Below are 26,203 nucleotides of genomic sequence, written 5' to 3'. Positions count from 1 at the left end.
TTTCCTTTTTACTCCATGGTTCTGATTGAATTTTCCTTGGTTAATAGCAGCATAAGAACTCCCTTCAGTTATGTGGATTTTTGTCAAGATAAATTTGCCACAAGTACATCCTCTGTAAGAAAACACTCTTAAACGCAGTCCTGCTGCAGAATTACAGTAGTCTAGTTATACAAAAATGATAGAGCAGAAGAAACAAAAAATATTAAATACATAAAAAATCTCTTACCTGATGATAAGAAAAATCACGTTTTCCCACAGCAACAATGAATGCTATAGCAACTTGTTGATATTGACTCTGCTCTTCAGGAGGCTCATGTTCCATAAGAACAACTTCCAAAACACCATGAATGGCTGGATTTCCAGCTCATCAATTACATTTTTCAATTTATTCATTCATACACCCCAAAAGAGTAGGACTACTGCAGTGAGTTGAAAGTTTGAGTGCTCAATCCATTAGATAAATCTACAGCACCTTTTCAGAATGTTAGAATTATCTGACCACTAGTGGTCTCAAGAATCTGAGTACAAGTTGGTGACAAAAAGTTTAAAACCTCAGTTTTAAATAGGCTATTCCTGGATGGCATTGTTATATTTGTTTCTACTTCTGAAATGTATGAAAGTTTCTTCATATATAGGTATAGATATATGATATAGATATAGATATATAGATAGATATAGATAGATAGATAGATAGATGATAGATAGATAGATAGATAGATAGATAGATAGATAGATAGATAAAAGATTATGTGGCCTTACATAAAATATGTATATTAAACATCCTGCATTTAGAACTTCTGCTATTTCACATATCAAATGTGGTTTCCCAAACTTCAAAATCTATTTTTGGTAATATTTTGACTCTACTTAAAAATCATAAATTGTAATATTTTATCATTATTTATTATTTTATTATTGCCTTACACACACATGCAGGCACTTAGGCACAATTTCTGTATGAGTATGGAAAAGAACTGAAGGGGAGTGCAGTGCAGCACTAGTTAAAGTATATTTACATCATAATAGAGATGCTAAGATCAAGAGAATTATTTGCATAACTCTGAATTATTTCTGAGAAATTGTTCCTAACTGTTATGTTTGAACTAAGAAGAAGCAAACTGCCCTTACTGGAGTTTGCTCAACTCTAATATCTTGAAAAATTGAGGACAAAGCCATAAAAATTCCTTGAGCTATTCTGCTAGGGAGTAAGAATATCTTTACATCTGGTTTTCACACAAGGCATGGCGGGCAGAGCACTTGGCAGTCATGGAGCCTCAGCACAGGTCTTACCTTTTTGGTGTTGCTGCTGGGAAGGAGCAGCCTCTGCATGCTCTCCACTGGTGTGTCTAGTGCAAGGCACGCTTCCTTGTGCTTTCCCCGGCAGGATGGCATCCCACCTGGGGACACTGCTAGACAGGGTCTGCTTCTGGGAAAGAAGGTTACAGTTAGCTTGTCCTGACTGAGATTTCTGAAACTCCAGTAACTGTCTTCTGTCAGTTACAGGGTGTAATTTAGGCATTTGCTCTGGAATCTATTGAAACCTTTTTTAGAGTAGCTAATAAAATATGCTTTTTTTTTTCTTGTTACCCTGTTTTCCCTTCTTTTTTTTTTAGGCACCTGCCAATGTCAAGTGTCCCCTAATTTCATTCCCACATTGGATTTCTAGTTTAGGTGTGCTATACCTCAGAACCTAAATGCTGTACATAATTGAGGGAAAGGTGTAGCCACAGCATGTCTAAGTCCATAGTTTGTTATCTGATAACAATAACATACAAGATCTTAGGAACGGCCAGCCCATTAGTGCACTTCCATTAGTGAAACTGCACATTCTATACCCAGGGCTATAGCAAATGGCTGAGGAACTGCAAGAGAAATTTTCTAATTTTGTTAGATAATCTACTTACAGAAGTCAGACTCTTAATGTGTTGTGAAAAAGGGAACATTTGTACCCACACTGTAGAAATTCAGGAATTTCAGTACTTAAATGTAAATGTATTCATAATCTGGGAGGTTTTGTTTTCCATTGTATCGTTAATGCTAATGAACAGATCATTAAAAAAATCTGTAAAGTAAGACTTAAAATTAGATTGGTTACTCAAACTGGTACAGTTCAAGCTACAGCAATTCACTTATTAAATATGTGTTTAAATTTCAGTTATCCTCAATTACTTTGGAGGACAAGTCATATGTTCAGGTATTAACAAATGCTTAACAATTTTGCTTGATCAGAACCATTGATGGCTAAATTGGAGAGTAGGTCTTGATTCAGTTATTAGATTTTGAGGAATTTAAAATTTATGATTTGATAGATAAATAACCTGAGAAGTTAAAACACTGAGGCGTGTCTGTGTAAAACTGAGAGCTTGGTGCCTCCTTGCTAGAATCAATTTGTTTTGCTGTTTTGCTTTCAGCTTATGTATTATTTCAGAGCTGATCAAAAGAATTGGTAGCAAAGTGTGAAATAAATTGTACTTCGAAAGAAATCAATTTCACATTCCTTGGTGCTTTAAATGATTTTAGTAATATTAATATTTAAAATATTTCTGTCTGAAATCTTTTTATGACTGCATATACCAGTAAAGGTCCCCATTTCATTCAGCTGTTTTTCATACTAGTATATTACACAGTAAACATTGTAGAAATACTATATTTTAGCACTGAAATGGATGCAAAAAATCTCAAGTGTCTATTTGCATCTAAATGACTCAAATTTTATTTAGTCAGTAAGAACAGTCTATTAATCCTTTTACTGCATTACATGAGTTAAAACTTGAAGAATATAAGGTTTTCAGCTGAATGAGATCCCTTCTTGAACTTCTGTATTGGTTTGCAGAAAAGTACCCACTACATTATCTAATTTAAATTGGTTTTATACTTTACTAGTTTATCTCTGCAGTTTTTACAATTACTATGCAAATTTAACTGTTTGCTTGCTTGCTTGCTTGCTTTTAGCTAGGAAAACTTTGTGTAGTTAAAAATATCTGGTTAAGATATTAGTAAGTATGAAGCAGAATATTTATAGGTGCTTTGTCTAGGAAGTAATGGACATTTAAGCATGCAGGTATATATTTATGATACTATTAGCTTAGCAGGCTAAAGTGATCTGACAGCCAGGTACATTCATGTAGACACAGCAATCTGATAAAAGCAGTCCAGACACCTGGATCACAGTCCTGCTATACAAAAACATTTCTTAACAATTCACATTATTGCACTTACCCCAATTTCCAGTCCTGTCCACCCTTTTCTCCTTGTTTCTTCCCCCGGCTCTGCCTTTGTCTTTTATGTGCTTGCAGAATCTCACTTTTCCTTTACAAGTCACCTCCATCTGCTTATGTGTCAGAGTGGCCCTGGTGCCACACATCACATAGAGGAATTCTCAAGATGAAGGGCTGTATTCACATCACTACTTCTGTCTCAGCACTGTTTCATGCTTGTCACTGCTCAGCACTCAGCGCCACACTGCCTTGTTTTGTCAATAACCATTTATTTGTTGCTGGAATAGTAGCAACCATTACATCTGACCTCCCTGTTTCATCAATTATGAATAGATTATTGGATGTGAACATCTGCAAAAGCTTGCTGTTGAACTTACCTCCTGGCTGGGATTAGATAAAGTATTAAACTGTTGTTTATTGTCAGGCCAAAACTCTACTGGGAAGCCAGGGAATTCCAGGACTAGCAGACTCCCATCAGCAAGCACCAAAAATTGTTTAGTATTGCCACCGTTTCCCATAAGATCGTAGCCATTTATTATTTACACTTATTACTAGTTGTTATAACATACTTGATAAAAGCTCTTGGCAGGCACAGTGTTTCCAGCTATTGTCACATCTGTCAGGATGGAAAAGATACATAAACTGTTTTTTCCTCTTATATTGCTGTTAAAGGGTAACAGATGAAGCTTCTTCACTCCAGACTGTTAAGCCATGCTTTATTTTGAAGAAATATGTCAACAATGGCTGGCTTGGAAAACATTACATTCCTGTCCTAAATATAGATTGCAGTAACCTTCACTAGGGCAATGTCTTTTGCAGTGGAAATTTCAAATTGTACAATAATAGTAAATGAAAATACTTGGATTTGATGTTTGCATAGTTTTTTGCTCTGAAGGACCTGGATGACTTTTTGAAAATTTTTCAAATACGAATTAATAATAAAACCTTTATTAGGTATAGGAAATAAGAAAATTATTATTTCATTCCTGCAAAGTTGTTGTTTAAAGAATTAGAATTAATATAATTATTGGTGGCACAGGAGTCCAGAATTAAGGACAGTAAGGCAGAAACAAAAATTAACCTTTATTCAATCATCTGTACATTTCATCTCTTTAAGCTTTCTGTGCAGCAAAACGAAGCATACAGGGTGAACTCCTGACCTTGTGGAAGCCAATAGAAGTTTGAAATTACTCTAGGGAAAGGAACGTTTTCAATTAGTTACTTATATTTACATATCATCCATTCAGAATCAAAGCAAAATGTACATGCCTTGAGTATTATATGAAGCAGACAAGACTTGATACAGGCAAAGAGCCTTAGGTCTGATCTTGATAGACTGTTAAGGAATGAGTGAAATGTTTGTCTTCCTCCCTTAATCCTTCAAGCAGATGCACACACAAGTAACCTGAAGCATGTATTGCTGAGTGTTTGTAGAACATGAGGGTAAACACTGCACTTGATAGCCTAGTAGATCAGGGGAGGAGGAGTCTGGACTGGATTAGTTACCCACAGGGAGAGTGGAGCCAAGCAGCCCCTCAATGATAGCCATGTCCTAGCTCTGGAAAGTCGTCAACAAGGGTGTTCCCCTTTGACAGTTGGCTTGGACAGACTTCTGGCTGGCTTCTTCTACTTCCCTCCCCTGTCCCTGACCCCTTGCTGCAAGATATGTCCTTATGCACTATCCAAATAAAGTCCCTGGAATAGGAGTTCTGGAATAGACCAGTTTGACCAATTCCAGCTGAATTCTTCCTGTCTCTGTAAGAAGATTAACAACATTTGTGGATTTCTAGTAGTTTATCCAAGACTATAGCCGGTGTATATGGATATGGCTGAGGGCAAGGAGTTTACATTCACAGAACTGAGTTGAGTAAACTCAGTATGAGTAAACAGGGGGTATGAGAATGAGGAAGGGTATGAGTAAAGAGGGAGAAGTAACAGTTCAGTCAAATCAGGGAGTGCTGTCTCTTTCCTGGGTCTTTCCTTTCTGTATCCCTGAGCTGTGAGCATGCAGATGGAATATGTGCAGCTTCTACCCTGGATGCTCACTATGCCTGAACACATTTAGCATTGTGTGAGGTGTGGCCTGCCATTCAGGTACTGGCATGTAATATTCCTGGGATCAATGAGCTCTGCACATTGTGATCAATACATTTCATGAACAATACCCTTTTCTTTTGCTGTCCAACCTCTCCCATGCTGTGTTTTGGCAAAAAATAAGAATACATCTGGGTTTGTATTGTGAAACTTTTCTTTGATCTTACTCAGCATGGCCGCAGGTGTGTAACCACTCAAATTATGGCAATAAAGAGTGCGCTTTTTAGTAATTTTCAAATATGCATTTCTGGGACAGCTACTGGTCAGAGTTCATTGAACTGCTGAGTGCCTATGTATACAATTCTATTGTCTCTTATTTTCACTGGACTATATCAAAGTGATTATTTAGTAACCATCAGAACTACGTGGTTTTTTCTGAAAATATTTAAAAGGTACGAATTGCTATGAGTCCTGTACTCTCACTCAGCTGCATTGTCTGTCTACCAATACCTATTGTTGGCTTCAGAAAAATACTGTCAGATGCTGCTAGACAGGCTGGGCCTTAGCCTGCCTTAGCCTGCCACTGCAGTGCCTGTCAGGAATCATTAGCTACTGATCTCTTTGACTAATGGTCCAGTTGATTGTCTGATTCATGTTCAAGATCTGTAAATGAGGCAGAAGCATCTTTCCTGCTCACCAGCTGTGAAATGGCTAAACACAGCTAGATTTGCAGAAATCAAAATAAATGTATTTCCAATAAAGTTTGGCAACAATATCAAATCTAAAGCTGAAAGCAGAACTATGTTTTTGTGTTTTTTAAAGTTACAGTATTATAAATCAATGTTATCTCATGATGTTCTTGTTAGAGAAATGTATTTTACCAAAACAGTGAAATGCTGGTAGTAGCATTAATCTTGTGTTGAGTTGGATAGATGTTCTTTATTCAACATAAATTCATACTTTCAATATTTTCTCTTTTGTCCATTTTCCCAGATGTATCAGTGTTCAGCAGAGCCTCTGTGCTTTTGTCTGAGTCCTTTTGTCTGTGTATGCTACTGGGGTGTGTGTGCATGTTTTTGTTTACATATAAAAGAATTACAGATATGACAACAATAAAAAAATAAAGGGTGGGATTTTGGATGGAGGAGGTTCTTGGGGAAGGAGCTCCTGTGTCTGTTTTATATTGATGGAATAAGCCATGGAGGGTCGGCCTGGCACAATGCCAGGATAACAGAGAAGTAAATCTGGGTCTGAGCTCACTAATATTTTTCTTGGAAAAGAAGGTAAATATGACATTCACCACTAGCTAGAGAATTAGTGTGAGAGCCATACCACAAACAGGCTCCACTTTGTGCATTTAAGCAGACCTTAAGACTTTATTTTTACACTGTAATTGTAGACACAACAGACTTACAAAGACACTGGAAGAGAGTTGATTTTGTGAATGGATGCTCCCATGGGAGCTGTCCAGTGGTCTGTTATGTGGAAGACAAAGTAGAAGTCCACCTTCCACTTCTACCTTCTCACATCCTGCACAAAAGAGGAAAAGTGATTGAAACCCACTGTTCATTTCTGTATTAGACTTTGACTTTCATGTTATTTGGGTTTTTTAAGCTAGTGTTTCCACAGACCCATAGAAGTAAACATTTTGAGATAGTCAATGTTCTTGGTCACGCTGATCCAAAAATAACCTGTAACCAGAATCAGTGTGGTTTTTGTAATTGTTATGTTGTTAAGCTTACATTTTTATATAGAGGTAGAAAGAACTGTACATTATTCTAATCTGTTCAACCTTATATACAACAGTCTTTTCCCACTAGTTGCTAGGAGTGTCAAACTGTCCTTGAAACAATATGGAAATTTTATAATTTTATAAGGGAGTCTAGCATGATCAGGATAAATCTATTGTAACAGCTTCCTTCCTCAGAACTCTTTTTTCATGGCTAATTCTAAACAAACAAACAAATATATAAAGGAAAAACCAGACCTTTTACCCCTTCAGTAACTCTAAATCTCTGGAAACTTTGTCTAACTTTAGAGAAGGAAATTTAGCTAAATATGTGTAATAGCCAAAGTGGTTTTAATTATACATTACCAGTATAGATTCTTACATAGTCCCATTCAATATCTATTTACACATTGTTTTATATTTTTATTAATGAATAAAAGAATAAATGAATAATTACAAAGGAAATTACCAAGATGACATTTTCAAACACAATATTTGCTATAGAATACTGCAGCAGAAGCATCTTACCTTAATAACATGGTTCTTCTTTTGTTGCCTGAATTTTTCCCATCCAGTAAAACTTCATATTTCTGTAGGAGTTTTCAGCATTAATTATTAATTATTCCACCTCTTCTTTGGATATCATTTTCCCCTGCACAGAATGGCCAATATGTATATATGTATATATGTGTGTATATATATATATATATATATATATGTGTGTGTGTGTGTGTGTGTGTATATATGTGTATATATATATATGTGTGTGTGTATATATATATATATATACACACACACATGTATATATATATATATATATATATATGTATGTGTGTGTGTGTGTGTGTGTATATATATATATATATATATATATATATATATATATATATATATATATATATATATAAAAAATATCATTTTCTGACTATGCTTCTTTCTAAAGGGAAACTTTTCATTGGGAACCTATAAATTCCATTAGATCCAAATGGTAACCAGTGTTCCCAATATTTATCTACTTCCCAAAGAACTGATGGATGACTGGCAGAGCCCTGCCCACTCTCTGCCACATGTGTCTTTTTCTATGTGGTATCCACAGGAAGTCAGTTAGATGGATTGGTTGTTCCTATCCCATAAAAATAATCAGGAAAGTTTTAATGCTCATTTGTTGGTTTTTACAGATTCTGGAAGGCATCACTGTGTTGATTCCACTTGATTTTCCAGCATGTAAACTTTATAATTTTCTTGTTCTAAATGAAAATGTAAAATGTGCTGCAATTTCAAGAGACTCTGGGTGAAATCCTGTAATGCTTATGTGTTTAACGATCATTTTAACCTGTTCTATCTGTTCCTCTTTTTCTATCCTGAAATTTTTCTGGCCTGAAATGTTTCTATCCTGAGTGTTGAAGGTTGGACATACATCACAGAAGAGAACAACCCTCTTCACTTCTTTTACATGAATGGATACTGGGCAGTTGTGGCATCCAGGGATGCACAGCTCCTTTCCATCAAGCTCCTGTGTCCCTTTCTGTGTCCCCATGTGTTACCTGAAGCTGGAGGAGTCATTTGAAATATAGACATAAAGAGTACATTTCTTACGGTAATTTATCAAGATTTCCTCCCTTTCGTGGAGGTGATTTAATTAATGTTATTTCCTCATTATTTAGAATGAAATATCTGATTTTTGGAGAGTAGTAGTAACCTGGGACCAAAATGAGCACTTTTCATCAATATGAATGAGGGGCTTTATTTATTTACTTACTTCCTTCTTGCAGCTGTTGCAGCAATGCAATGAACCAACTTTTTACTTCAGCTATGCTTTGTATGATTTTTCTTTGGGTTTATCTGTACTTTTCAGCCTTTTTGATGTCCTTAATAGAAAAAAAATGTACAGTAGCCAAAGCCTTAGGTTTCTAAGTAACCTTTCTGTGCCAGATAGTAATGACTGCAGGCCCTGTATCCAAGTTTAATATTGTAGAGGCCAGTTTAAAGTAGGAACTGTTTCAGTCCAGCACATAACATTTGTGACACCTCCTGACACTCTAATAGCAGGTTTTCTAATATGGGCACGATTATTACAACAAATGCTGTAGGCCCCCTGAGTTAAATGCAATACCAGGAATTATTTCTCAGACACCTGTGTGTTTCTGCTACCATCCTGGATTATTAGAAGGATGTACTGCAGGCACTGACAACATCATGTATGTATTCTGTTTAGGGAGGCTTCTGAGCTGATGTGACAACTTCCTAACTGAGGTGCCTTTGTACTCTTTCTGTCACACCTAATGCATTGATAACTCAATTGGCAGTGACCTGCAAGGATAGGATGCAACATTAGAACACTACTTGAGGGATGATAGATAGGGCAGTGCACATTAATAAATGCTACTTTTGGTGCACACAGAGCTTGTGTAGCTAAAGAATAAAAGCCATGTCCAGGGATGCTGCTGCATGTAGTAAAACTCTTTCAAGAACTAGGAAATCTGAGTGGTGGAAAGAGCAATGGAAATGGTGTCACCCACAGCATTAGCACAGACAGGTTGTCTTCTCCTGAACCATGCACTTTGCCAGTGACAGGGATGCACTCTGAGTAGAAAATGCCCAATCTTTTACCTCAGTATAAATAGGCATCCTGGGGCATGCAGGATACTGTCATCTGTCCCTGGGCATCTCCCATCCTCCTTCAGAACTGGTAAATGACATTCACTACTCCTTTCTTGGAAATGTGCAAAAAGGATTTCCATAGAGAGTCTTTGGAGATTTCCTGTTTTCTCATGTGTGTAATAGATTGGGTCAAGCAACAAAGAGGAGGGATGAAAGAATAAGATTTAATTTTATGTGTGCTCTCCTGTTGTCACCATTGAAAAAAAAATGGATGAAAGGAGGAATTCTGCAATCCAGGTGATGTTAGTGTTAAATTAAATTAAGATCATATGATTTTCTGCAGCAGCTGTAAGCTTTCAGTTATGGCAGGGTTCATAATAATAGAGTAGATTCCAAGCTAATGCTAACAAACTTCTCATGTGTGAATAATTAATCAGAAAAACAGCAGCATTATCTACTTTAAGCCAACATAGATTAAACATGTAACTTTAAGCTAACATAGATTAAACATATAGCATGTAATTTCTTCAGTTTTATGGCATCTGAATTGTACTAAGATAAGTTGTGATAGATTAGAGAAACAAAATACTGAGTTGTATTTCAGCATATCATTCTAAAACAGCATGCATGCAAAGGACATCATCTTAAGTTATTGATTATCAGAAACTCATAAAAGCACAGGCTCTTAAAATCTTTTAAATTATGGATAAGGAAACTTATACTGCAAATCAGGGAGTACTTCTTTGGTTTTCTGCAAATTGCCAAAATACATAGATATAATTGCAAGTTACGTTTTTTTGATTTGTAATTATTGTGTCGTTTCAAACAACTATAAATAATGACCAAAACCCTACTCCCATCTTGGCTAATTAGAGAACAGTTTTAGAAATGGGAAAGCTTTAATTTTGTGTTCTGTGTGGGCAGAGAGATTAGGAGGGGAAAAAAAAGTGGAAATTCCTATTGGGATATTTACTGTTTTTATCTTCCTGTTTCACAGGTTTTGAACACCGCTGTAGAAATCTTCACAACCCTTTGTGATTCTGCTGGCCTGGGCAGAGCATATGCAGCTGTAGCCAAGATCCTGGCAAGGTAGGTTAGCACATCCTTGTCTGACTGTCAGTGCAGATTCACTCAGCTGTGAAAGACTTAAATTGTTAGAGGTCTGTCGCTTTCCATTACTGACTGCTTAAATTTTAAGCAGTGCCCTTTTTGCAGTAAGTGACCCTTTCATCGAAAGTTATTTTAAACTGTTACACATTTTTTAAAGTGTATGGTTCTAGTTTTTCTTTGCCTGTAAACTATAACATGTCCTTTTTCTTCGGCATTTTGAGGGCTTTTTAAGTGTTGGGGTTTTTTTTTCTGTTTGTGGGGGACCTTACCTTTCTGGAAAATAGAAAGGCAGACCTATTTTCCAGGTTAAGAAAGAAAGAAAATCTGGAAGAATATAGCAAGCTCCAGTAGGTGTCTCAGTGTAATATTTTCTGAACTGTAAGTTTCCATTTATTGCACTCACTTCTTCTGTGGAGGCATTTCTTTTGTGCATGTGTAAGTAAGTACAAATTTTTTGCAAATATGATGCTCATGTTCAATATTTTTATTTCAGCATCTGGCATTAAAATCTTCCTCCAGGTGAATTAGTTCAGGTACAAATAATTTTAACATAAAGCCACCTAATGAAATTATGATATGAAATAGGGAAAAAAGAGATTAAAGTGAAGGTTGCTTATTCTTGACTTATCCTATGTTTGAAGACCTCAGTGCATATGATGCATGATAGAGCTTGGCAATTGTTTATGGAGAGGGACTTGTCACCTGGTTGATTTCAGTGTGCAGAGCAAATTCTCCTCTTTGAGTCAGATCCCTTGTCTCTTGGCCTTATCCAAGCACGTAGGGATCAGCCACAACCACGGTCTTCTTCAGCTCTCTGATGCATAATTCATGTCTGCATGTATTCTGAGCATCCTAAATAAGGACATGGGAAAATATATTCAAAAAGACACAGAACAGACTAAGAATATCAGATCCCAATTTTTAAAACCGTGTATGTTAATTTCCTTTCTGTGATATAAACATTCTGGAATGAGGGCACATGCATTTATTTACTCAGAGAACCATTGAGTGGCTAGTGGTTTTCCTCTGTATCAAATCTGCATTCCACACCTCGTGGGAGCATTCTTTAGCTGTCCAGGAATGGACAGTCCCACTGCTATCCAGTTGTTGCAATTTGAAAAAGGAAAACAGGAGATGAGGAACAGTGGGAGCAGATACTAAGAGCAGTAAGACTCCTCAGTTTAGTATTTAAGGCATTCTCCTGGAAGAGGAATATTCTGATTAATTTAGGTAATTGAAGGGGTAGTTCAATCTCATATGTAGGATCAGGGATTTAATCTATTGAAGAATAGTTAGAGAACAGATTGAGTATTCTTGGTGAAGACCCAACCATAAACCCTTTCTCTGGAAAATGGCTGTTGTTTTACTTTTTATAAAACCCATCTGGTAGTTATGCCATGAGAGCATTTACCAAATTAAACACCTTACATATATACCTGCTCTGAAGAGCTTTGGATATGTGATAGGCATTAACTGTTCAAGCCTGTCAAATGTCACAATGGTTCTCAGCAACTTTCAGTTGTTTGAGAAGCTTACATGTGGAAAAGTCTGGGCACCTATAAATCATAGAATGATAGAATCATAAAATAGTTTGGGTTGGAAGGGATTTTTACAAGTCAGCTAGCCCACCCCCTGCAGTGACTAGGGACATCTTCAACTAGATCAAGTTGCTCAAAGCCCCATTCTGGCTGGCCTTGAATATTTCCAGGGATGGGGCACCAACCACCTCTCTGGGTAACCTGTTCCAGTGTTTTGCCACAATCATTGTAAAACATTTCTTCTATATATCTAATCTAAATCGACCCTCCTTCAGTTTAGAGCCCTTGCCCCTTGTCCTGTTGCAGCAGGCCCAACATTTGCCCAACAATTTGTCTCTGTCTTTATTATAAGCTCACATTAGATACTGTAAGGTCTCCCTGGTGACTTCCCCAGGCTGTACAACCCCAGCTCTCTCAGCCTGTCTTCATAGGAGAGGTGCTCCAACCCTCTGAGCATCTTGGTGGCCTCCTCTGCATCCACTCCAACAGGTCCATATCCATCCTGTGCTGAGGATGCCAGAGCTGGACACAGAACACTTGGGATAAATGCACCAATAATTACTGCTGGTGACAGAATCCCCATATTCAGCTTGTTCAATTTTCCTTTTGTTGTATTGTTACCTGATCTAGGCTAGAATAGTGTAAATAATTTTAAATTTGATGAATAACATCTTCACAGGAAGATAACTGTTTCCCAAAAAAAAAAAAATGCATTGCAACCATAATGTCTGTGAGAATTTACACTTATTTCCTCATGACAGATTGGAGAAAGTGCCTGAGCCCTCCTGAATGGCTCAGAACTTGTCTATGGCTTTGGAATATTTTGTGAAATCTTTGCTGCAGATGTTTCCAGAGACTATGGGAAACTGAAAATCTTTATCATGTGCATTTAGTCATGTCATTTTCCAGGGGAAAGAATCTGACATAATAGCATCATGTTCTTGACTTATTCTGCCAGTGTCCACCATGGTAATGACTTCTTGTGGACACATGATTTATACATCCAATTCCATCACATGAGCAATCCTATAAAAGGTGCATATTTTCATAAAAGTCTAATAGGGGTAAAAATCTCATAGGGCATTTTAGCATGAAACTGGAAAATGAGATGCTGTAGATGTGTAATCTCTTCTGCTGAAGTCATCATAACTGTTCTGTGGGATCATGAATGACTATATCTTTAGGAAATTGCATTTTATGCATTTAGGAAGGTGATGTCTAAGGAGATAGAAAGTGTATGGCTGTATAAAATAACATGTAGATTTTTGAAGGAACTATAAAATATTAGCCCTTTGAGTAGGAAAGACCTGTTTATCATGTTATCAGGTCTTGTGCAGGATAAAGTGTTTCAGTAATCCTTCTAGCATACTTTAAATATCTCAAGCTGTAGTGCTTCTAAAAGTACTTCCTTTGGAAAATTGTTAAACTGTACCAACTGATTTCTGGCTGGCATAAGTGAAGTCCTAGCAGTGAGAAATATCTTTCTGATATGTATCAAATTGATTCCTGTTTTCCTCAAAGAGGTTATATGCCCTAGCAATTTTCATATTTTCTATATGTGGAACAGAAGTTTTGATGTGAAAAGTAAAAAATGGCCAAAAATACATCAAAACATTTCTATTAATTCATGAAATTAAGAAAACCTTTTTACATTTTCTCCTGTCACTGATTCCATTTGCTTTATTACTTTCAGCCTCTAGCCCACAAACTTGGTGGTACAATCAACAAACCCCTTAGTGGCTGTTTCATCTCTGCTCTATTTGATTTCTCCACTCTGAGTAAATGATTAAGTTTTCATGCATTGGTTCAACCAAAATCTATGTTCACTCAACCACATCCTTTATTGATTACTTCTACTGCAAACAGTAGGCCAAGTGTGATATACATAATTGGACAGTTGTCAGGGGATGTGGGTGTTAACAGTCCTGTTTTCCCAATTGGAAACTGGAATCACCTTGATACACAAATATTCTGCACTGTTTCATTCTCATTCCTTGGACCAAGGAGTCCTTTTCCTCAGAATATATGTTTTTAACTCTCAAAGGTCTGGTTGAATGGATTTAATGATTATACCATATAATATGCTCTTCAAGTTGCACCTGTGCACTGCATATAGAAAACTAGAAAAACTGGAATTAATATTTGTCTAACACTTTAACCTTGTCCTTTAACTTATATAAATCATATGCTGTATTTCTTTAGGGAAGCATTTGATTTTCTTTTCTTTGAAAAAAAAAACAGGTTAAAAAAATATGTGTTTCTAATTCTAAAATTTAGAAGCCTTTTGACATTTGGTAAATGTTTACAGTCCGGTATGTTTTGTATTCTCATGGTAATAAAATACTTAACTTAGGAAAGTTTAGTAAATCCAAGTCTGCTAATTGACCTCTAAGCTTTATAGTAGCATATACTTGAGCATTTCAAGAATGTTAATTTGCAGTGATTTAGCATCCTTTTGCAGTAATCTTACCATCTTAATCGCATACAGATAATCACTGCAATATTTTAAATTTGCAGCTAAGCTTTGCTATGTTTCCTGTTTCGTGGTAGGCTCTTATAATTACTCCAACAACATAAAAGAGGGAAATTCAGAGTTCTGCCAGATTTTGAAAGTGCATATCGCTAATATAGTTTATAATAAAAACTGTATTGTTAATAAATGCTAGGCCATCATTTGCTGCAGGAATATAACTTGAAGGTAGTTTAAGATGGTGAGAAAATAAATCGCAATTCTTTGTTGCTTACAGAAACTCCTATTTTTGTGAATTTCTTAATTAAGACTGGATTTTCTGTCTTGGTGCCTTGACATTTAGCATGCTACACTCCTACATTAGTGACTCAAGTTCATGGCTAATATTGAGGTCAGCTAGAATAACACTCCAGCCTTAAAGGGAAAAAGGGCACCAAGCCTTATTCACAAGCAAGCTCAGATGTCTGTCTTATATCTTGCAATCACACTGCTGAGGTCTTATATTGTTAATATGACTGGCTTTATTAAAAAAAAAAAAAGGAAATCTGCAAATGTTATTGTCAAAGTATGTTAGCCAATTTTCAAGTTAGATGCAGCTGTGACCTCGGATTGCTCTGAGCTCACTGGGATTTGGGGGTGGCACCCTCAATCCATAGTTTATAGGTTTGCCTGTGTGACCCTGGCCACCTTTGATCCAGCCAGCCAAAGGGCAGTGTTGTGTTCAGGGAAAGACTGTCACCCCAGAACTGAGATACAGCACTCTTACGGAGCTGCGCCACCAGGTTCTAGAGCAGCTCTGAGTGACAGAAAGCCTTACTGAAAAAAACACCTTCATGCCTCCATCCCCTATTTTGTCAGGATGTGAGGTCCAGCTGAATTGAAGATATTATCAGCAGCTCAGTAGAAAGAAAAAATAAAATAATGGAGGATCCAAAAGCCCTGTTAAATCATCCACCTGTGTTTTTATTCATGGCATTAAAATATGGCCATGAATATTCTGAAAGAAAGTTTTGTTCTATTTTGCTGAAAGGATCCAGTTTTGCCCTCAGACATTCTGTGTGAAGTAGTCTCACTGGGCCCAGCACAGGTAGTGCTGGAGGCCATTTGGAAATAAAATCCAGTCATGGATGAGTCACCACAAAGTAAAGTCGCTTCAAAACAAGGGGGCAGATCTTCAGCATTTGAAGAAGCCATCTGAATAAATATTTCATTTTGTCCCTGTCCTTTGCTTCAGTCAGGGAAAATCAAGTGAGGCTGTGAAGTACTTGGGAGAGTTTATGAAGGATGCTGAGAGTGCTAATCTAGGCCAAAGCCTGGTGGATGCAAATGTCCTGCTTGGAAAAGTTCACAATGACAGAGTAAGTACTGTTTGTAGTAATGATCTCAAACAACTTCTTTCACTTCTTGGTAAAATCTGGTTTTGCCTAGGAGATGACACAGGAGGATTTGATCCAAGTGTTGCATTTTGCAGGAGCTACCCAAGAAGTCATTGTACGACTAAATGAAATGTGCCTTAATTTCCTGAGAAAGGTGAAAATTTCACATCATATTTAACATACAGAGTTTTGTTCTAAAATATATGAATAAAAAACTCCAAATTCAGATCAAGACAAACTTTACATGTAGTGAAAAATCTGCATCCAGATCACCATTGGGGCCATATATGCCCATAAAGAGTCATCAGTTAATGCAAATGAAATTTTATTGCACTATACATGAATGTATACTGCATTGCATACTAATAGGCTGTTTATAATCTTAGCTACATTTCTTCTCTACATTCTCTCAGCCAAATTTATGAAATGGGTTCTAGCAGCAAGTAGCTTGTCAAAGGTCTGTTAGCAGTGGAAGGACTTTCTCGTCTCTGCTTGCACTGCAGTGACACTTGGGTTTTGAAATCAAAAGGGTTAAAGACATTGCTGCAAATGTGAAAGATTCATGCTTTAACACCTATTTTAGAGCTGAAAAAAATTTGCTACAAAAAATTATTTAGATACAATAAGTAATAAAAAGAATTTGTTCTGTATGCTGGATAATATGGAACTTAGGAAACTTCCACTACCAATAAAATAAAAATAGAAATACCCTTTCTATCTTCTTTTGCATATTTTTTTTGTCATCAGTTCTGTGTGTAATATATTGAACAGAGTAATTTCCCCTTTTCACTTACACTATCCTTAAATACCCCTGTTTTTGGTTTTCTGGGTTACTCTAACAGAGATCTCCCACCACCAAAATTGCTGTCCTGTTTGTCCTGTTTTTATTTCATAAGCAGTAGAAATTTTTTTTTACTCTATAATCTCTAAATTAGCCTGAGAGTGTTCTGTTTACATGTGTTCTTAATATAAATGCTGAATTTCCCATTGAAAACTAAGTTTTAAGATCTTTGACAACTTGATGATGTAACTGTAAAAGGGGTCTGAAACTTAGAAGAAGGGTCATATGACACTGTGCTGAATTATTCTCCTCCAAATCTGAAAAATAATTAAATAGGTTCTGTTTAACTACTTCTCTATTTCATTCCTTCTTCCACCATTGCTAATAATCAATTCAATAGAGCTGGTATTTTAATAACTAATCTCTACTTGATTATTCTTCAAATTCTCTTTCTCAGTTCAGAATTTTCTGCCTTGAGCTGAGGCAGTGGTGTAGAGGGGCACAAGTGCAGTAACTTAATCAAATTAATGTATATAAAATATTTAGTTCAAACATAAATTTAAAAATCTTGACATTTGCAATTCCCTGGTTTTTATATAATTTTTTTCTGCAAGGTCAGCAGTGTTTACCAAAACTGAGTGTGAATTAACATTTTCTCTTTTGGAACACTGCCTGCTGGTGTCAGCTGTCATCACCAGTATTCTCTAAGTCATTATTAGAGTCTTTTTATTCAACTCTGTACATCCCTCAGTGATAAAATTTGCAGAAGTAGTGTCCATCAAATTAAAGATATTTCTGTTTATATCCAGATCTATCCATGGGGACCTTTAGTAAACCTGGGATATAACTCTTCCTGTTCTTCCAAACACAAATCACTTTGACCAAATTCACTTTGTTCTGTCCATACTGTTGTTGTATCTTTCCAGTTCTCTCATCTCACTATTCCCTCACCAGCAGTGTCTTTCTTTAATGCTGTACACAGTTTGCTTTCTAGTCACATTTGTTTTACCCAGATATTTCTTGTTTCCTAACATGCCTGGGTTTGTGTTATGCAGAAGTAGTAGGTCTCATTTCCCCCAGTTTGATAAGCAGGTTGCTTACTTAATATGTACACTCTGAAGTTTGCATGATAACTCTGTCATTTCTCATTTCACTTTTTCTGAGTTTCTTAGTCTGATTTGTTACATTCCTCTCACTAATTGCATCACTTAACCTGCTATAGTTCTCATGAGTATGATAAGTAGATGTTTCTGCTTTTTATTATATTACAGCTTATCATTCTTTATTCATTGCCATGTCCTCATAGGCCTAATTCTGCTCTTCTGCTGTATTAAACAAAGCTGAAAGACTACCAGAATTGCTATTACTCCTTTTTTCCTTTTTTAATCATAAGCACATTTTAGCAGTTATAGGAGTTTTCATCCCAAAAAGTGGGATCAAGTGAAACAGGTACCGGTGGAAGTCTCACCTCCCAGTCTTCATACGGAAGAGAATTTCATTCTTATTAAATCAAGGTGAGAGTGAAAGGATAAATAGCTCTGAAAATGTTTTCAGTCAGGAAGTTTCTGCCATCAGAGCAGCAGAATTCCATACCAATGGTAGGATAGAGAGAGAAATTATTTGAGTTTTCAATTCAGCAACAGTTGGGCTACATTTCTCCTGCTTTTTCCCTCTTGTGATTAGGAATATCCCTGGGGTTTGTATCCCTTTCTTCCCCCATAAATGAGTACGTTAAAATTTCAGTTCTTTTCTGTGTTTTGTCTATCACTTCATTATCCTCTTTTTTTCCATTTTTAGGATTTATTTTTTAAGATTTAATACTACCATAAATTAGGACCTTTTCTTCCACAGATATATTGAATGCAGGGGAACAATTACTTCTAAACAGCCTGGCTGCAATCTGTATTAATACTTAGCACTTATATACTTGGATTTGTATGCTCAAAATGCTACAGAAATAACCAAAAAACTATTCAATTCAAATATATGAGCAGTGTTATCTGGATTTTAGAGGTTAGAAAACAGCAAGGGAAAGTGATTTCCTTAATGCCCTGCCATGAGTCATTCCACGGGCTGCCACATCTCTGAGGTGGGAGAGGAGCAGGTTCTGATGTCAAAATAAAATACAGGTGACTACAAGTAGCTTTTAACATTATTTTCTTTTTTTCTCTCTTCTTTACTAGGGGAACTATAACGAAGCTCTGGAATATTTCAGTCAGGCCTCTGAGGCAGCAAAAGCTTTGAACAATTTGCCCTTGGTGGCTGAAACAGAGAGTTACTGTGGCATCGCCAAGGCTCATCAGCTGATGGTGCCGTTCAACAGCCACGTAGCAGCAGCAGCCGATCCCCTCAGCCTGCAGTGCCTGCTGGCATGGAAGCAAAACAGAAGTGACATGTGCACTGACCCTCTTCCAGCCGGTAAGGCAGTGCTTATGAAACACATTAGTGCTGCATTGTCCTCAACACTTAAGTCATTTTTCCTGTAGAGTTTTATTAAATTATTTCCCGGGTTTAATCCTTGTACGGAATGGAGGTTGGGCTTTACTTCTTTGTGCGCTTGTTTTAGAGGCTGAATTAAACAAGTTGAAATACAATATAACTGGGAGAAATGGACAGTAGTAGTTGCTCTGGATGCTCACTTGCATTTTTTCAGTGCTGTTTGCCAGAACACCACAGTTACATGTTTTAGTCAAAACATAAATGTTTTAATCTTTAAAGAAAATAATTATAATCTACATTTGCAGTACACTTTTGCATCCAAAAATAAGATCCCTGTTACTAAAAGTGAGAAGTAATTTCTGCTTGACATAGTTCTGAATCCAGAAAAACATGCTACTTTATTTTTGGTATCCTTGTACTTGACATTAGAGAGAAAGGGAAAAAATAAAAGCAAGCCTGCTTACTTTACTCTGTTTCCTTATCTCAGAAAGAGCAGAGGAGGACTTTGTGTGGAGTAGCCCTCTTTCTTCATGGGTTAAATTTTCTTTGCTCTTTTTCCCTTGTACAATACATTAATACAAGACAAACTGAATTATGCATTATCTCCAAGTACTGATAGTAGTAAACTGTATTGTACTAGGGAAGGGGGAGGTATGTGTCTACTCTACCTTAAAACTTCCTGCTCTGCATTCCTGTGAAGAGTGTGAATCTAGATGCAGTGGAAATAAATGACAACTGGGGCAGTCACAATATGGAGCTTCAGGGTTACTTTGTTATTCCCTCAATTTTCCTACTCCTAAAGACAAAGCATTGCCTGGCTGCTGCTTTCTTGTGTATTTCACCCTCTCACAGAAGTGGAAAATTAAGTATAACTTCAGCGGTGAATTTTGTATATAAAATAAGTGGTAATTGAAGATATTAGCAGTTTAACAGGAGCCAGGATGCCAGAGGCAACACTGGGAGCTACTGAGGATTATGGAAAAAGGGCATTCATTTGGAGGCTGAAGAGATAAATTAGATAGCATTCTGTTTAAAGTTCTAGTGATGGTAACACTTCTTCAATGGCTATACATATCTATATTTGTGATTTGTGTCTCAATAAGTGAACATCTAGCACACTGACAGATTTTGTTGACTGTCAGAGTTATTTGGGCGTATGTCTCCTGTCTAGACCTGTAGTGCAAATGCCAAGAATTCCAACAGAGATGGTCAGAAAAATAATTCATAAAAGAATTTTATATTCATTTCGTATATGGATCACTAACTGGAGCTGATAAAAATAGGAGACAAACAAAAATCAACAATGGCAACAGCAAAAAAACCCCACAGGAGCCTCAAAGTCATAGAATTAACTTTGTATCTCCAACATGAATTTTAGTTCTTGCACCTAAAGGGGTTTTCTGTTCAACTTTTATACATGGCTTTTCCTAGTCAGTTGTGAAGCTCATTTATATCCTGAAATTATATGTGCCCCTTTAAGCTCAAGAATCCTGCTCCTCTTTAACAGTACTTCAGGGATAAACAGAGTATGATTAGAAAAGCCCTTTATGTCCTGGCAAGCGTGGTACCACAAACAAGTTTTGCCTGCTGAGATTCTCTTCCTTCTGTATTTCTGCCTAGTTTACCCTCTGTTACTTTCAGTATTGCGGTTTTCATTTCAGTTCCAGTTCACTCCAGGAACCCTGTGGCTACTGCATATTTAGCAGCTCTTCCAGTTCAATATCATTCTTCTCATTAGTGCTCCAAGCTTACTCTCATGATACCCAGATTACATCCAGGAAAACATAGTGTCACACTGTCAGCACAATCTGTAACATTTCTCATGTTTCGTGTGCCAAATCTCTCGTTAGTACTGGCACTACATTTTTAATATCTTTGTCTGGCAAAACATGACCTGGCACCAATTCAAGATTACGATTTGCTGGCTTTGAGTTTCAGGTACAGCCTTTATTCTACCTTCCAGGAGAATGTCTGTGCATCCTATGATGAACTCATCACCTAGGAAATTCCTGCTGTGATAATAGAGCAGTATTTCTAGTTCTTTCAAACGGCTCAGTGTTGATAATCTACTAGATTTTTCTCAGTCTTTTTGAGGATAGAACAGAGAAAGACAAGATACAATGGTAGTTCTTAATCTGCAGGGAAATTTTATGAAAGGGAGAAGAACGGCAGTAAGTTTTTATTTCTAACTCTTCTGACTGAAAAATGTTTCTGTGTCAAAAAAATAAGAGTAGTTTCTGTATTCATAGGCTAAAGAAATACTTAAGCTAGTGGGGGAACAATTACATTTAAATTCAAGTACTGCCATATTACCTTATGTCTTTCAACCAAGACTTATTTTATAAATCAATCATTTCAATAACCAGGCAGGAAGAACCATTAATTACTCGATTTACCTCAACATTTATTAATAAAATAGATGTTTTGACCAGAGTTGTCATGAACAAAAGGGATGGGATTTTCAGAAGACAGTGTTTAAAAATGCAAAGGAGAATGTGTTTCTATCTCCTGTCTTTGACTCAGTCACCTGACTTCACTTACAGGAGAGTTATTTATATCATTGTGAGATGCCACTGTAACAACAAATATGGTTTTATTGTTCTTTTTATGTTTAGTAAAATGGATAAAAAACATTATCAGCAAAATCAGTAGGCAAAAAGGATTGTGACTCCACATAAAATCCTAAAAAGGAGCCTACAGCCTAACATTGTCTGATGAGAAAACATTTCACAGGTCTTTCAATAAATAATCACCTGACTTGCTGCCTTCTAGAGGAAAGAAGAATAATTAAAGGTGCTGAAGGCAGGAAATTTTTGAATCAGATTTTGCATGTTGATGACATGAAATGCTGACCAGAAATTGTTTTCTGTGAGTCTGGCAACTCTCAGTCCAGGTTTTTGTGTCTGGCGGGGCTGTGCCTCAGCAAGAGCCCTTGAGTGCTTGAAATCATCTGAACACTTTTAAGAGTAGACTTAAAATGCATTGTTTCCCCCATCCTACAAAGTTTTCACTTGTTTTCCTGAGAAATAGTATGTACTTTTGACAGCAATTTAGATTTACATTCCTTGACTTTGGAGAACTTGGCAAAAATGACACATTTTACCATAGATTTCCTGTCCTTATTTTGTTTTTTTTATGATAGCTTTAAATACTGCATATTGTCATCAATTCTGAAGTCTTATGATCAATGGAATTATCTGGTACCATCAACTTCAGCATGATCAGGACTATTTCTAGTATTCTCACCTGAGCAGCCTTCAATATAATTTAAAATGCATGCACCAGCTAAGCCTATAGCTTGGAAAATACAATCCAATGAGCTTTTGTTCTTACTCCCAAATATGTAGTCCCTCAATATTCTTTCTCCAGCCTCTTTTCATGGATGTAAGGAATGGTACATTCCATAGTTTGACTGTGTTCTTTTGTGTTGTGTAAAAAATTGCATTTTCATCTTACTAATTTACATTTTTGAAAGCTCTTTAAGATGTTTCATAGTCATTTTTCTGTAAAAGATGGGGCTAGCACAAGATTTCTAATGTTTTGGAAAACAGCAATCTGACCAGATGCATTTTAGATTGAACATGTGTGTACCTTTGTCATTCATTAATAAAAGGATTATCCATAAAGGATGGGAGAGTCAGAAGTGAGATCTGTGATCAAGGATTATGCTAAACAAATTCAGTTTGTTTTTTCTGCTGTAACTTACCAGAGCTGTGTAATTTATGGGCCATTTTGGTAATCATGTTCAACAGCAGAACAGACTGCTTTGTAATGTGATAAACTTTTTTTTTTTTACTGTCTCTTTTGTCTAAAGTACACTAATTACAGGAAAACTTCTAATCTACCTCCTCCCTCTCAGCAGTCTGTGCACTGTGTGCTCATCTGGAGACAGGGAGAAACTGAAAGGATTTTAGAGACAGATTTTGGGGTTTCTCAGAAAATGCAACTGAACATGAAGTAAGGGAAATATGCACACTATTGCTCATCATTTATAGTGTGTATGTAATTACAGACATTATTGTTCACACTGGTAAATTATAACTATGGCTTTAAATTGTATAAAGAAGGTGTGTGACCAAGTACAGACTCCAAGGCTGCCCCTGTGCCAGAGGAACAAAGGCTCACTTCTTAATAAGCCCATTTTGAAAGTAGTTCAAATGCTTCAGTCCCCTATGGAAATTCACAGGATGGCTTCTGTACTTTTCTGGGGGGTTTCTCAAACAGAATAATTTTCTCCCTTCTGGAAAAATACAGTGGCTAAAAAATCTGAAATATATGCATTTAGGAAAATTATTAAGAAAACGAAAAGTTGAGAGGTGATCCTGTCTTTTTTTTTCTTTAAAATTTGGTAAACTTGTGCTGCCTCTTCTTTATTCACATCACCTAGTGGTGTGTCATCATCACATCATTTAGTCACTCATCACTTTCTAAATTTTATCTTGTCTCACCTTTAACTTTTAAAAATGTCATTCATTTTTTTATGTTGATACACTCTTAAAATATTCTTAACTAAGTCTTAATGCAGTCTTAACTAAGTGTTGAAATAGACCATACTTTTGTATAGATGTTTATGGCTTGGAACAGGTGTGTTTCTGAAAATCAGCTTAAGTGGTTCATATATGTTATATTACTTATTATTAGTTGGGATTTGTTTTTTAAGTATGTATTAAGTGTGCTTAGACATACACTGATATTTTTAGCAAGTGAGAGTAATTACTGTGTGGACTTCAGAAAGAATCAAGTATGAAGAGAAGAGCTGAGGGTGACAGGGAGGTTTCTCAGCACATTGTGGTCAGTGGCTGGATGCACCAGATTCTCAGTGAAGAGCCTGAGAACACAGGATAAACAGCTTTTGCCAGGAGTGCAGTAGCTATTTTCTGTTGGTGGCTGAAGTTTGTTTGAAAAGAGGGGGGTGCTGATATTCAGCGTTCTCGTGTTTTGTACAAATGCAATATCCAGGGGGTTTTACTGTGATTTCTATTAAATACCCAATGTAAATAATTGGGAATTGCTAGACAGGATCAGATCTAGGTCAGGTGAGTGGCTTGCCTGTACCATATTTAAGAGGAGGGTTCATGGAATATTTTCATGTTTTACCATGGATTAATGTTTCTTCATAGTTTTTGCTGAGAGCTGGCAGCTTTTTATTACTAAGTGGTGTTAGAGGTTCAAAAACATCAGTATCACCCTGACTATGATTGTGAGTGTTCTTGTCATCAATAGTTACATAAAAACATTTTACCCAGAGGAGAATTTGGGTCTTATCTAGGCTTTTTGCCATCTGATGTTTCATTTGGAACCATCTAAATCTTGCCACACGTTCCTTTAGACACATCCTATGCTAAATATTGTTGGCATCCAGCTGTGTTTTCTCAGACAAGCTCCCTAGATCAGCAGAAAATGGTTTCCTATATAAGGTGAATTGTTCTTTCTTGTGGAAAAAAAAAGTTGGAAGTGATGTTCAAACTGCAGTATATTGTCAGACCCTTTAGTGTAGCTTTATGCACTGAACTAGCATAGTTTTGTGCACTGCACTGTCAGTACTTCTACATAAGTGGAGTTCCTTTCCAGTTTAAAAAGCAAAAATTCTCACGGTAGAAGTTGAGTGCTGCTTGATTTTATAGAGTGGTGCAAAAGAAATTGAATTTCTTGCCCAGCCTTGCTAGACCACTTCTGGAGAAATCTTTGATTTGAGGCACCTAGAAGTTTTTGGTTTGACGGGAGCATTGATGAAGAGTCACAGAACCAAACCACTGGCAGGAGTTGTGCTCTGGCAGTGACCTGATGGTGGCAGGGCCAAAGTAAGAACAGCCAGCTGGAAAACTACTGAAGTGGCCCTAGGGCCTCTCCACGTGCCCATCCTTTCCTTTCCTTTGCTGCATACGTCAGCAGAGGTGTATCTAGTGGGTTTATGCTCAAGAAGGAGAATGGATTCTCATAAAGAGACAAAGATAAGATTTTTGTGGATTTGGTTAATATTGAGTTGGTTGTTGTCGTTAGACTTCGTAAAGAATCTTTTATTGGTGCTGTCTGCAAACATGCCAACCAGTCTAGACCTCAGGCCAACATGAAAACAGCTCCCTGCTGCAAACCCATGCTTACCCAAAGCTCCCCAACAATCTTTGGACACAGAAAATCAAAGCCAAGACAAAGAAACTGTGTTCAGTGCATATGTTCTGTAACAGAGCCCTTAGGTCATCTCAGGAGTCACAGGCAGTGTATCAAACAGCTTCCTTCTCCTGGGTTTCCTAAGCCAGCTTTCTTTTCTGCATCCTTGAGAGGTTTCGTCTGACATCCTTTTCCCTGCCTAGGTACCTTCTTTTATGTTCCTATTATAAGTAACAAATTGCTGTTTTTATTAAGACTCTGTGGTCTGAAGATGGTCAAATTCAAATGATTTACATTTAGAGTAAGCCAATCTATTTTGAAAAGTGAAGTGTTGTCCTTCCATAATTTTATGTATTTATGAAACCATGTTTCTTTCACCCAAAAATCCTCGTCTCTTTATTCTTTTCTGTAATCACCAGAGATATTCTGTGATTTTTGAACTGTTTTTGAAACTTTTATTATTTTTTTCTCTTCATTTCTTGTCTGTTCTCTTGTGTTTTCTTTCCTGTTCTTCACCTTTATACTGAAAAGTATTCTTTCTCCTTTTTTGGCCTTACAGCTTCACTCCGAATTTTATGCATGTTTATGCCAATGTTTAAGGAGTGTAAGTCAGTTACCTCTATACCCAGTAGCTGGCATCTCAACTTACATCTTCTTAGGTACATCTTTTGTGCTTGTATTTGTGGTTTTGAGAGTTTTTTCAGTGTTTTCCTACTGTTTCCACACTGTTCTTCATGCTCAGTGTTTTTATTACATTGGGATCAGAGAATGGAGTGGAAAGAATCACACTTCCTATTGA

The 26,203-nt window shown here is 36.7% G+C and overlaps 1 protein-coding gene across 1 annotated transcript in view; it reads left to right on the top strand.

Moving 5' to 3' along the window:
* The window catches only part of TTC29 (tetratricopeptide repeat domain 29), a gene marked incomplete at its 5' end in the record, with an annotated part of 111,034 nt that overhangs the window by 48,686 nt on the left and 36,145 nt on the right, over positions 1 to 26,203 (top strand). Inside the window, 3 exons of the mRNA XM_084204973.1 lie at positions 10,580 to 10,671; positions 15,935 to 16,058; positions 19,041 to 19,275. Coding sequence (XP_084061099.1) covers positions 10,580 to 10,671; positions 15,935 to 16,058; positions 19,041 to 19,275 — 451 coding nt within the window. The remainder of the gene's footprint in view (positions 1 to 10,579; positions 10,672 to 15,934; positions 16,059 to 19,040; positions 19,276 to 26,203) is intronic.

The sequence above is a fragment of the Fringilla coelebs genome (genome assembly GCF_963513975.1).
Source record: "Fringilla coelebs genome assembly, chromosome: 4".
NCBI classification, from domain to species: Eukaryota; Metazoa; Chordata; class Aves; order Passeriformes; family Fringillidae; genus Fringilla; species Fringilla coelebs.
The sequence above is the reverse complement of the archived record's forward strand: the minus strand, read 5'-3'. Positions and strand labels throughout refer to the sequence as shown.